Genomic DNA, 13,188 nt, shown 5'->3' on the forward strand with positions numbered 1-13,188 from the left:
GGAAGCGGCTCCAGCACCGGCACCGTCGCCCCCCTCTCTCCCCCCCTCCTCCTTCCCCCCCCCCGGCTCCACGGGCGCCGTTACCGCGGCGGGAAATGAGAAGCGGCGGGAGACAGAGTTAGCAGCACGTTTATTAGAAGACTTGGCACTGCTACAGCGGCTGCCGCCGGGGGAACACCGCACCGCACCGGCAACGGGGCGCGCCTCGCCTAAACGTCCGGTAGAGGTAGCAACGTGTGGGCCCGGGGCGTCCCGGGCCGCCGCCCCCGTAAGGCATCTCGGAGAGCAGCTGCCCGGGGGTCGGGGTGGGCTCCTCCTCGCCCCGCCGCCGGGTTTGGGGGGGGGGGGGGGGGGCAGGCACCGGCAGCGAGAACGCGCCGAGGGCAGGGAGGTGCACCGGCCACCGGGCCCCGCGGCTGGCTTCGGCCCGGCCACCGGGCCGGGCCCGGGGCGGGGAGGAAACTCTCCGAGGGCCGCTGACCCGCCTGCTTTGGTAATAATACGTAGTGTAAGACTGTTGCCCGTCACTGAAGAGGTAGCTAATGCTCAGTCCGTCGATTATACAATCTCCAAGGAAAAACGTCCGTTCTGCCTTCTCAAGCCTTACCAAGTCAGGAGGGGCCGACTATTTTTCCCCCCTTTGTTTTTCAAAATCAAGACTTAACGTGACTTTAGAACTCTCTCAGCAGTTTCGGTTTGTATCGCATTTTGATTCTCCCTCCTCGCCTGTACTCCTCCCAACGACTCCAGAACCAAAATCAGCCCCACACAATCGATTTTTTACAGTTCAGCGGCAGCTATCCAAGTTTTGCCAAAAAGCTAGGGGAGGAAAAAGACCGACACTTCAGTTTCATCAGTTACTAACTTGCAAAACTTGTCTTCTAAAAGAAAAATAAATTAAGGAAAGACTCATCCCTGATCTATACAGGAGGCTGTGCCGCTGCACCATATGCTGCAGGAACACAGGCTACACAAGCTACCACCACTCAGAAAAGTGTTGAGCTTAAACCTCTGGTAAACCTAAGAGTTCTAAGATTTTCTTCTTCTATATAAAATAAATAAATAAAATGCCAACATAAAAAAAAAATCCTAATATATTCAAGGAGGTATTAAAATATTTTTGTAATAGACTTCAGTTATTTTTAGGATATGCAGGAAGTTGTACAGCACATTAAGTTGTGAGACTATCCACTTACCAGCAAATAGTATTCTACACATTAACACACAGATCATGATAACTGCCATAGTCCTCATCTGAATATGCAGCATCAGTAGCGACAACCAATGGATCTAGTCTTTCACTAATCAGAACATTGCAATGAAGACAACATTTTACATACATGGACAATTAAGTTCATCGTAGTCTATAACCGAGCTGCCTCTGTATATTCCATTTATAATAATTCTCACTCCATTTTAATCTGTAATTCAGAGAAGAAGCATTAGCCAGATTTTTCTTTTCTAATACCTCTTCTATACTCTTTGCTTGTCTGTTCCATATAGGGGCAAATCTTAGATGAACTCTACCACCAGTGCACTTTGCACCGTGCCATCAGCGTATTGCCCTCTTAGATCTCCAGCGTTTCTGGAGTCACGCAGCCATCTCCTGCATAAATCTTTTGGTCTGCACCCTTTTGCCAGGACAAAAGCACAGACATTAGTAAGAAGTCACTTTTCATCCAACAGATGTGTCCATTTTCATTGAAGAAGCAAGCAGTCTTCTGCATTTCTGCTTTTTCCTATTTATTTGTGCCATGGTCTCACCAAATGACCACAAGCAGCCTTTTAACTCAGCAGCCAGCAGTCTCAGCCTTCTCAGACGTTGACATTACCACAGCATAGGGTGGACTGAAAACCTACGTATCTTGACCAAATCATTTTTTTGTTTCTTAGGAAACCCCTTGTCTCTTCATGTCAGCTTCAGGTCACCCACAGCTACTTCAACAAGCTGTATTCTCCTTACAGTAACATTACAGCTTCATAATTCCACAAAAAAAACCCCTTCCCAGATAGACAAAGCTTTCAGTGCTGTCCATTTTTCTGCCACTTTTTCTAGCATTTGTACAGTTTTCTTCCTTCCTCTGGCAGAAGACCATTTTATCATGTCCATATTCGTATCTGGTTAGATTATTCACTAGTCCCTTACAGCACGTTGACCTGGCTCTCCAAGCTCTTATTTTCCGTGTCTATCTTTGTTTTGACGTTAGTGCTACAACTTATTTCCATATAGTGAATAAAATATTGTCAAGATGTTTGAACAATACAGAAGATTCTGCCTGAAGACAGAATGCAAGTGTCAGATGCAACTGTCACGGTCAGTTTTAGCTCAAAACTATTCTGAAAGCGGGTGGCTTTAAGAGGAAAACCAGTTTTTCTTCCCACACAAACCTATTTACTGCCCCAGGAACCTGAACAATAATTTTAAAAAGTTCCAAATAGTTAGATTTTAGGCCTAAATATATTTGCTACAACTTGAAAGGTGTAATGCCCTGACTCCACTTCCATTGCTTACTTCATAGCTGTCCATGTAATAGTTTATATAACAGTCAAGTACAGTAGTTTAAGAATTCAATTGCAAAAACTGATTCACAGAATCATCTTGCTTTTCTACTTGAAAGTATGTGGATTTCTGAAAACGTTCTGCAACATTAATGCTTTTTATCATCCATCAGTGTAACATCTGCGTAAGGAAATCCTGGCTTCTACACACACATATCTGAAGATCAAGACCAACTTTTGATAATTACATACAAAACATTTTTTGCTCTAACAGACCTTTGGTCATACCTGTTTAGCATTTTTAACCATACAATAGCAGCCTTTTACCCCCACCCCCTCATTCAAACACACAAACAGTACTACTTTTAGGTAGGAAGCATAATCTCAGCCTCATGGCAAACCTTGTGGAAAAGAGCTGCATTGGAAGAAATACTTAATCCAAATACAAACAGCAGTTCTCTACCGAGGATCAGCCATTTGATTATTAGTCTATGCTACACTTCAACGTAATAAGAGTGCTGTTCTACTGGGAATGGTGTTCCTTGATAAATTAGTTTCTTTCAGCCTGATTGGGATGCGGATAATTCCACGGCACTTTTGAGAAGCAATACAGTATAATCCCAGAATCCCAACTGACATGCCACTCCCGCTACATTTGATGTTTAAGGCGGTATACAAGAGGTATTGCTGAGTACAGCCAATAGCTGATATATTAACCTACAGAAATTGTGCTACCTATACTTCATCCTAGGCTTTGTGAAACACTAATGGTCATGAACTATGCAGGTCACTTAAAAAAAAAAGTATTCTTTGAATGTCCAAGAAATCAAAAAACTTTATGTTGTTAATGTTCTCATGGCAGGTATTTTTGTGGGGTTTTTTTCCAAGTTAACATGGCCCTTATTAGATACCAAGGAGAGATATACAAGAACTAAAGGCGGGGGGGGGGGGGGGGAGGGGGGGAAGACAACAAAAAAAAGAAAAGCATGGAGTTGTTATACTTTGCAGCTTTTAAAACAGATTCTGTTCACAGTGTCAAAAAGCAGTATTTCTCCACTCCAGCTTTGCTCTAAACCCAACAACTGTTGTGGCTTATATGATGCAAAATTTATGGAAGATGGATGATAATTTTTAGTTTTGAAGTGTTTAGCTTGTCTCAGTACATACACTGGTAAGTGCCCTTTAAAAATCTTAGGTATGACAGCATAAGAAATAAGTCATACTTGCACTCCAGGCACCGGCCTCTCACATTCCAGAGCTGCAATTTATTCTTATTTTGAACAGTTCTATGCAACAATCAGCTAACCCTGCCAAATCATTTAGGGTTTTATCTTTTCATAACACATGTCGAGCTTAAAAACCCTGAGAGCTTTTAAGATAGCATTGATTGGCAGCAGAAGTTTCTTGAAATAGTTTAGAAAGGGCAAAAAAGTGACACAAAAATACTTCATTTCAACTGTAGGGGTCTAGGGGTAAGATCAGAGAAAGGTAATTTTAAGAGGTAAGTTTAAATTTAACTATATGGAGTGCTTTCAGTTATCCAGTGCTTTAAAAAAAAAAAATTAAAAAAAATCAGGTTATCTCACAGACTTGTCCTCTTTGCTCTTTCCTCCATCTGCCCAGACACAGAGAGGCCTCTAACTGTACAGCAGATGGTTTACTTGCAGCCCACAGCAACAGTCTTTCAAAAGGTGTTAGTCTTGAGTCTCCTAATCAGAGAGAAATGAAACAATTAACCCCATAATCCACAGTAGAGACACAGACAGAAACCTGAAGGAAGATTGCTATTCACAGAAAATATCAAGTAAGACTAAGAACGAATGATGAAGACCTGCCAGGTTTTGCAATCCAACCCGCCATCCATCCATCCGTAGCCTTTCAGGGCATACCACTAGTTTAGGTAAGAGCCCAAACCAACTGTTCACTCCTCTCAGTCATGATCCCTACAAAGGGCTGTTTCTAATTGCTTAATTGACGCAGGTACTATCATTTCTTAAACTGAGCACAGCCTGAGGCAGCTTCCCTGCATCCAGTACCTGGCTTGCATCAGCTTGCTGACAGACCTTACTGTCTGTAGCAGCGCTACATGTGAATGAATCAAAGTCCACTGTTATGTCTTGAACGTTTCTTTCATTGGCATTGTCAAAGCTATTTTTACCATGTAGCTGTTTAAGATGTTTCCTCAGAACGGGTTTATGCGCAAAAACCATGTCACAGTAGTTACACTTATGGGGCTTGTCCCCACTGTGCAGGTTGAGATGGTCCTGTAAGGAACATTTCTGAGAGAACGTTTTCCCACAGATCTTACATTGGAACGGTTTGATGCCTGCGTGCACTCTCATGTGCCGGTGGAGATTGCCTTTCTGAGTGAATGTCTTGCCACAGAGGAGACACATAAATAGTTTATGCATCTTTAAGTGATTAGCATAGTTTTCCAGATGCCGAAATACTCTTGTGCACTTTGGACATTGATGGTGCCACTGGAGGCCTTTGTCTATACCTCGGTTGTTAGGCCCAAACATATCTTTAGAGGCCAGAATGATGTTATCACTGCCAGCATATGACAGGGCATAGTTGTGGAGGTGGTTTTGCTCTATTTCACTTGCTCTGTTTTCAACAGTGGAGTTGATAAGAAAGTGTTGAGGCTCTGAGGAATGCAGTGCAGTTTGTTCAGAAGAAATAAACTGGTTCTGATCCTTCTTATTCCTAACTTCTGTTACCTCCCCGATGGACTCCACCTTGATGATCTGAATATCGCTATCCTCCATGTCCATACTGTCTTCTGAAGGTTGAATACAAGGTGAATCTTGCTGCAGAGAGTCGTCGTCTCCTTGATGTTCCTTCAGCTCAGAGGAGTCACTTTGCTGTTCACACTCCTTGCTCTCCAACGGCTGCTTCGGTTTTATAAACTTCCAGAGGGCCTGCGTACATCGTTCAACAATGTGGCTCATCTGCAGAAAGCTTGCAGCAGTCAAGTAGTTTACCAGTTCCATTTCAGGAAACTCCAGAATGCCACTGTAACAGGAGAGAAGCAGCTGCCTCCCCACTTCTGAACTCTGCAGTATAGAGATTTTTACATCTCTGGAGTCGTTCAGTAAGAACTGATCTCTTAAAAAGGGAGAGCCAGCAGCAAATACAATTTTATGCCCATGAACTTCAACGTCATCTATATGGACCACGACATCACAAAATTTGTTTTCTTCCCTCAGTTTGTTCATTTTCTGTAACATCGAATCCCCGTAATTGTCAAACTTGAAGTGAAGAATATCTGATCTTTCTGACATTTTGGCACACCTAAGGAAAAGCAGCAAGAAAAAAAAACCACAAGTGAGAATTTTTTCATTTTCTAAAATGCAAGTTAGAAGGGTCTAAAGAAATAATATAAAGTGTGTGCTTAATCAGATGTTATGTTTTATCCTAGATAAATGCTGATGTCTGTTACAAGTTAAAAAATAAATAAATCAAGTTTGCACTTCGCCTTGCAATATCTTTTACCTTTTTTTAATTTAATGCAGCTTGAATATAAGGTAGAGGTGATAGGACAGAAATTCTCCTGAAGCAGTATTCTAAAGAATTAAGATGTTTTCCACACTACTTGCCTGGAATTTAAAGGGAAACCACTGAATTATTTTTAGCAGCCTTTGCTCTTGTAAAGCTTTGCTTCCACATTAAAACTCCTCAGAGATTTTTGTCTTTACCAAATAACAAAGACATTCCTTCAGCTTTTGGTTCTTTATTTCCTTCAATGCCTAAATAGCTTTCATGACAAATGAATTCAAGGTAAGACAGTACCCGGCACTTGCCAGACATGCAAACATCCCTCTTAACCTTCTGGCATCTATCATATACTGCTCCTAAGAGTTACAGTCCAAGAACAATGGCTACAGTTCCTCTAGGACACTTCACAATTTGCAGCAATATTGACATAGGACACATCTCGTTGGCAGTAACTGTAACTTCGACAAGCCAGTCTTAGGAAGGACTACACAAGCTTTGCGGTATCTGCAGCACTGGGTTCAACGCATCGTTTTAGATTGTCTTGTAAGTTTTTTTGCAAGGGTTGGTTTGCTGTGCGTTGTTCTCTTTTTTTTAAAAAAGATCATATAAAAAACCCATTCTGTATGGCCCCTCATTATATTAATCACACCTTCTAGGCTCCTTGTTTTGAATACCTGGGGAACATAGGAAGTCTTGTTTCTCGTCTTCTTTGGAAGATCACTCCTCTAGGAAGTTTGTTCTTGTTTGACAGTATTTGGAATGAAGAACAGTGGATCTTCCATAAAATAAGTATCAGTCTTTTCTCTTTCAACAGTTAAGAATTTAGGAGACTACAGTGATTCTTGATGAAACACTGTTCACGCAATCGTGCCAGAGAACTGGGATTGCAGGAAGTGAAGAAATCACAAGAGACTAAATGATGCAAGATTTAGTGAGATAAAATAACAAAACAAAGCAAAACTTACACCTCACAACTGTTACAACCACCACATAAAGCTTGAAAGGAAGCTTTGAAGTTTACAGATAAAAGCCGATACTGCTCTCTTGGGGCACGAAGTATCAGCTCAGTGTACACAACAGGAAATGGAGTCATGCCTAGTGTAAATGAATGAGCACACAAGACAGGGGTTCAAAGAAGAACATTTTTAGAAGTATCTGCTGATGGTCAGGGTTGTTTCAATTTGCTGATCAGACATAATTCGGAAACATGACCTCCTCACTACTCAAGCCCATCAGGTATATCTTCCAGCGTATGGCACGTGAGAATTAGAAAGGGATTTCAAAGGCCTTCAGAAACAAGGGACCGTGGAAAGTTCGGAAACAGGGATAGCATCGCTCTGCAGCACAAACAGTTCTGCTGAATCTACAGAAAGTAGAGCCGCCAGTCTCTTAGTTATCCTGTCTTCAGTGCTGCCTGACTCATCCCCATTTCTAGGGCAAAACACTGAATTTTACGAGGCAACAGCCTTTGGCAAATATAAGCAGTAGCAACAGATCAGCGTGCAGTATCTTCTTCAGGCGCCATCGAACTGTTTCTCTTTGTGTTTCCTCTTGGAAGCAATGAAGGAAGTCTGCTCGTGAGCCTGTTTTTTCCACCTGGGGGTACTGCAATATAAGCGCAGTTAAAGCGCCTGTGCCAAGGTAACGCTATATCGTGCTGCTAACCTGACACAGCTACTCCAGTGGCTCTGCGTTCCTCGGGCAGGTGACAAGAACCACACCACGAGAAACTGAAAACAGAAAAGAAGCGACTTGCCCTGACGCACGTTCAGTTTCTACTACCACTGATCTCCAAGGAAAAAAAAAAACCAACAAAACAACAAAGCCACCCAAGGAACCCCAAATCCTCTTTCTGGGGAGGCTGGCAGACCGAGCCCAACTTCTGGTCAGCCGCGACCCTCCGGGCCGAACGGGGAGAGCAGGGCTCTCCCCCCTGGAAGCCGGTGCTTCCACCGGCGGCGGACGGCCACCGTCTGCCCCGCACGTACTTCCCGACAACCGGGGAGAACGACGTTGCGGGACAGCTCAACCGAGAGCCCGCGCGGCTGTTCAAAACCGTCCCCAAACACCCCATCCTTCGCAAAAACGGCGGTGTGTGTGGGGGGGTCCCCCCGCCGAAGGGGCACGTACCTGTAGCGCCGGGCCGCGTCCCCCCGCTGGCACCCGCGGCCGCTCCTACCGCAGCGCACGCCGCGGCCTCCGGCTACGGACCTAGAGAGGGGAGGAGAGCCGCCGTGAGCCGCCGCCCGGGCTTGGGGTCGCGCCGCCCCAGTGCCGGACCGGGCCCGGCCGCCAGCCGCACCCCCCGGCCGGCCCCGCGACCCGCCGCGTCCCCGGCCGGGCCGGGCCGTTCTCCGAACCCGGCCAGCGGCGGAGACGGAGGCGGCGGGGGCGGGGGAAGGAGCGGGAGCCGCGTCCCGCTCCGAACCCCGTTCCGGGGCCGCCGCCCGCGTCCCGCCAGCCCGCCGGGACCTACAGCCGCCGCCGCTGCCGCCGCCGCAGCCCAGGACGGCGACTCGGAACCGCATTGTTCGGCCGCCGGAAGCGCTCCCGCGCCCTCCGCCCCGCACCCGGAAGCGCCTGGCGGGGCGCCCGCCCCCTCCGCCCGGTCACGTGGTGGGCGGCAGCGGCGGCCCAGGCCCGGCACCGGGAGGAGGCGGCGGCGGCGGCGGCGGCGGCGGCCGGGTAGGTGGGGCTCGCGCTGCCGGCGGAGGTCTCGTCCGTCCGCCCCGTCCCTCCGCTCCTCGGGCCGCTCCCTCTCCCGCCGCCTCCCGGGCCGACTCCCGCGGTGCCTGCCAGGTGCGTGCGGGCGCTGCCCCGCCGCCGCCGCTCCGGGGGCTTCACCGGCGCTCCCCGCCCCTGACCGGCGAGAGACGCGCGGGGGCTGGGGAACCCCTCCTGCGCCCCCACACCGGCGCGTCCTTCCCCTGCCCACCGGGCCGGCGCTCCCTCCTGCTGCCGTGCCCTCCCGTCCCCTCCGCCCGGCGGGGGGGAACGGGGACGGGACGACCGGGGGCCGCGGCCTCGGTGCGGACGCCCCCCCCCCCCGGGCTCGTACGGGGCCTGGGGCGCTGCCGGGGTCCCCGGTCCGAGTCCCCGGGCAGGCGGGGGGACGCCGGGCTGGGCCCGTCCTCGCCAGTTCCCCGGGATCCGGGTTGTGGGGAACGGGAGTAGGGGGGACCCGCCTCGCTCCTCCAGCCTGGAAACCCGTCGGTGGTCCCGGGAGCCCTCTGAGCGCGTACCGGAGCCGTCGGGTCGACAGCAGTTCTGTCCCGGGCTGCCCCGGGCTCCCCTGGGACTGACGGTGATCGATTTACCGGGCAGGCGCCCGCTTTCCCCCGCCGCGGCCCGGCTGTGTCGGTCGTTGCCTGTTGCTTCCAGGTGCATCCTAAAACGTGGCGTTTCGTTGCGTCCAGACGCCTTTATTTGGTTTGTGTACCGTAACGTCCGTGTTTCTCTCAGTTATTTTTTTTTTTTTTCCCCTTCCTGTTGGCAAGGACACGTTTGTTTCAGTTAAAACATCCCCAGAAGAGAATTTTTAAGGGCTGATTGTGTCAGTTAGGGATGGAAATTAAGTATAAACAAACAGACTGTGCTAACTTGGTTTAAAAACACGCCATCGGCGAAAATTAAGTGAAAATACAACTGGTAGAAGTAGACTTTGTGGTTGTCGTCTGTGTAGTTTTGCCTGTTCGAGGCATTTTGCGGCAGAGAAGGAGAAAAAATCCTCGGGAGAGGTTTGGAGAGAGGGAAGAGATCATGTTTATTTCTTAAGCACGAGTTGGAGATCGAGCACTGCTTATCTGCGTTGTTAGATATAGCTTCATCTATATCCCCAATTTTACTCTGCAAGTTTTGTTAAAGCACAACTTGATGGGATTTCTGAGGTTTTTGGCTGCTTTGTTAGAAAATGCGTAACTGGTGGACTTCTTCTTTGCTGATTAAATTACTGAAACACTGTATTCTTTTTAAAGGCCTCTACTTAACATTAAAAGGTCAAGGACCTGAGCAAACTTATTTTTGTGTACACAGTAAACAAATTAACAAATGGAGCTTGGCATAGGGGTTTCCTTTTGTTTTCCAAATCCAAGTGCGGACAGCTTTTAGCGGCATGCACCGAATGTAACTCTCCTTTTTTCAGTTCTTTCGCAGCATATTTTTGAAGTGCTGTGTTTGTCTGGTAAGCATAACTCTCTGCTTCTGTTTGAATCCCAATGAGAGGAACTCCACAAGTATACAGAGCTTCATCTTCAGAGTTTGTTCAGCCTCTGGCTGCGCTGCCTTTATCCCAGCCTCCAGCCTGGGTTGTGTCCTGCCTATCCCGGCCCCCCCATGCAGACAGCGCATAGATGTGCCTGATGCTGATGGAGCGTCAGCCGCGGAGCGTGGATGAACCAACCGTTCATAGTTAATTCGTTCCAGCGACATTCTTGTGATGGGCTAGCTGAGGCAGTGTCAGCATTTCTTTTATAAACCATGGTTTCCCAGGACCTGCCGCGTGTTTCTGGGGCTGGGGAATTTGCTTATTACAGAAGCCTAAAATTAGAGTTTTGTCCTCTGAGCAGATAGTTCAAATTAAGATTAAAAGCAAAATTATGTTGGTAATAACTATGAATCTGCTAAGGATTGTTAACAAAGATTGTATTAGCTTAACTCCTGTGTTTTGTCTGATTCCTGGTTTTGCATACAAAGTATAATGATTCACTCACAGGTTCCTGAGTTCTGCCCTTCTCTGTTCTTGAGAAGGGTGTGTGTGTGTGTGTGTGTGAAATTTGAGGCAGCGTTATCTCCAGATAATGATATCTTTTTTCTGTCTGGCTTTTGAGGTTAGTGGGAACATCTGTGGCTGTCAGTGTGTTTTAAAATGAACAGAAAACTTAGTATTGTACTCGCTATTTTTTATCAATTACTCTTTTTAGTCATCCTAAATCTTTATTTTCACATGCAGTATTCTTGCTTCATTTTGAGTGCAAAATACTTCTCCTTGTATTTGAGAGTGTGTTGCACAGGGAAGGTGGGTAAAGATCAAACATACAATTAAGCAGACTAATCATGCGATATGTGAGAAGAAGGTTGCTAGTGATTGATCTTTCTTGTATGGTTTTTTTTTTTCCCCCCAAAGCCGCAGTAAAATACAGGCGGTGTGTATGTGCTCAGAAAAAGTCAAACTACAGCTCCTTTCCCACATGTCTGTCAGTGTGACATCACTTTTGCTTTCTTAGGCTTAAGCACCTGGCGCAACCGCCTGTAATGCTGGCATTGTGCTGCAGCATTTTCCAGGCTCTTTTCAGGACTCTCTGTGTATTTGTAAAACAGTTAAGTGTAGACTATGTGAATTGTGAAGGTAAAAAAATCACACATGTCGAAGACTGTAAAGAGCTAAGAGTCCTAAACAATGCTCGTTTATTTGTCATAACATGGCTTTGCAAAGTACATTGTAAATCTTCTGAACTCTGCTACAAATTCCACTATTCACCCACACTAAGATGCTAATGATGAAAACTAGGAAAGCAGAAGTTTGTATGTTTAAACTGAACCATGCTCGATGATATTGTTAAGCTATGCGTAAAGCCAGAGGAATAGAAAGAGAAAACATGTTATTTTCAGTGAATCAATTTGCATTGAATCAGTCACCTCAGCGTCTTGGCTGTGTGCTACCTCCTTGTCTCCCATGTTTTTTAACATTATACTTAGTGTTTTTATATTTTAGGGGGTAGAGGATGTAAGTTTATTTTGCATGCCAAGCTTGCTGACTTTGCTGTTCAAGATGGCTTTTTGAAGTATACCATTCTTCAGTAATTTAGTTAATATTGCTGTATTGTTCTTCTGTATCTGGTGCGTTCTTCATCAGATATACTGTAACTTTGTGGATCGCTATAGGAACTGCAGCTGAAGTACGAACACCGGGAAAGAGATGAATGGGGGAAAAAAAAAAAATCTCTTTTCCTCTCTAGTTTGCATACCTGTTCTCATGCTTATTCTCTTTTCTGCCCTGAAAGCCCAAAACATACTTAGGTTTTGTGTTTTATTCCCCTCTAAATTCAGAGCTAAGGGTGCTACGTCTGCTGTTGACTTAAAGGTAACTGCTGTTTTAAACACTCCAAGAAGTTCACAGCTGAAACATTCATTTTTCTGCTCATCCTCTCGCTTTTTGTGTGGCTGTGGATATTCTAAACACGGGAGAACAGGTGCCCCTTGGAAATGGACTGAGACCAGCCATAGTTACGAGTGCCTTGCTTCATTTGTTGTGCATGTCTCAAGGTGGCATTCAAGCCTCAGTCTCTTACAGTAATGTAAAATGGAAGGTTTTCTAGTTTTCTTTTTTTGTATATTGTTTGCTTTAAGGTCTTTTAAATTCATTCTAGCAGTGCTTACAGGGAAAATTTTGATTAGAAGTTGCAGGTCAGGTGCCAAATACTTGGGAGAAGATAGGAAAGTAAAGGGTAAATATTTTATAAATTTATATAACTAATCTCGAACTCTGATAGTTGTTTTTTTTTCCAGTTGTTTGAGATTTTAACATGGTGATTGCTGCTCCTTTGCATGTTATCTTGAATAGAGAGAGTAAGGTAGGTTTCTACTGTTGTTTGGTTGCTTTAAAGATAAACAAGAACATTTTTTAAAAGATAGTTTGATTCTTGGACTCGTGTTGTAGCATTGTATAACAGCAGCAGTGAAGGTGAATTGCACTGAGAATTAGAATTTTAAATAAAACTGAAAACAGTAACCCAAGAGCCAGCTGTGTTGACCTTCTCATTTTGCACCTTTTTCTAATGGTTTTTTGTGTGAGGAGAGGCCAGGATACCCATTTAATTATGCAGGTGAGCAAAGAAATAAGTTGTTAAAAATTTGTCTCATAGGACGCATTTTACCTAGACACTCTGTCTCCCATAGAGGTGTAAAGACACCTTCAGGCAAATACTACATTATTATGGTGTAGTTTTGTGTCAGGAACTAAACTATGCTGATTTCAAAAACTCCTATTTTATTTATGCTGAAACAAACCAAAGTCTCTCCTTGTAAGGAATGAGAGATTGGCTTCTTCAGAGAAACGTTAAAACTCGAGATCTGCGCTTGGCTGGGGTCTTTTCTCCTACCTCTCTAAACTGTGAGAACAAAAAGCTTCAATTCTTAAGACAAGTTGCAGGTATTACTAAAGAGCGCTGTCACCGCTGTTGTTTGTTCTTGCTT

General features: G+C 45.7%; 2 protein-coding genes across 14 annotated transcripts in view; one reads left to right on the top strand and one right to left on the bottom strand.

Annotated features, from left to right (window-relative positions):
- Positions 1-48: 48 nt before the first annotated feature.
- On the bottom strand, positions 49-8,533 carry ZBTB26 (zinc finger and BTB domain containing 26). 10 transcript variants are annotated; one of them, XR_007509998.1, is made up of 4 exons: positions 8,128-8,455; positions 6,672-7,602; positions 4,090-5,793; positions 49-819 (listed from the first exon to the last, which is right to left on the bottom strand). XR_007509998.1 is itself a non-coding variant. In XM_049832704.1 (4 exons), the coding sequence occupies exons 3-4, from the start codon at positions 6,680-6,682 to the stop codon at positions 4,467-4,469; spliced, it is 1,338 nt and encodes a 445-aa protein (XP_049688661.1). In that variant the 5' UTR covers positions 6,683-7,602; positions 8,128-8,208; positions 8,474-8,533; the 3' UTR covers positions 1,077-4,466. The 10 variants fall into 10 exon arrangements, 6 of the variants coding, with proteins under 6 accessions (XP_049688661.1, XP_049688664.1, XP_049688665.1 ...); XR_007509999.1 differs by having other exon boundaries at positions 4,086-5,793; XR_007509997.1 differs by having other exon boundaries at positions 51-819; positions 1,341-5,793.
- A 57-nt stretch (positions 8,534-8,590) lies between these two features.
- The window catches only part of RABGAP1 (RAB GTPase activating protein 1), a 74,592-nt gene continuing 69,994 nt past the window's right edge, over positions 8,591-13,188 (top strand). Inside the window, exon 1 of one of the 4 annotated variants that reach the window (XM_049833167.1) lies at positions 8,591-8,682. The gene's annotated coding sequence lies outside the window, so the exon portion shown is untranslated. Of the gene's footprint in view, positions 8,683-8,742; positions 8,797-12,504; positions 12,567-13,188 lie in introns of those variants that run through there. The other 3 variants (XM_049833166.1, XM_049833169.1, XM_049833170.1) reach the window with 3 other exon arrangements.

This window comes from Accipiter gentilis, chromosome 29, assembly GCF_929443795.1.
Source record: "Accipiter gentilis chromosome 29, bAccGen1.1, whole genome shotgun sequence".
Lineage (NCBI taxonomy): Eukaryota > Metazoa > Chordata > Aves > Accipitriformes > Accipitridae > Astur > Astur gentilis.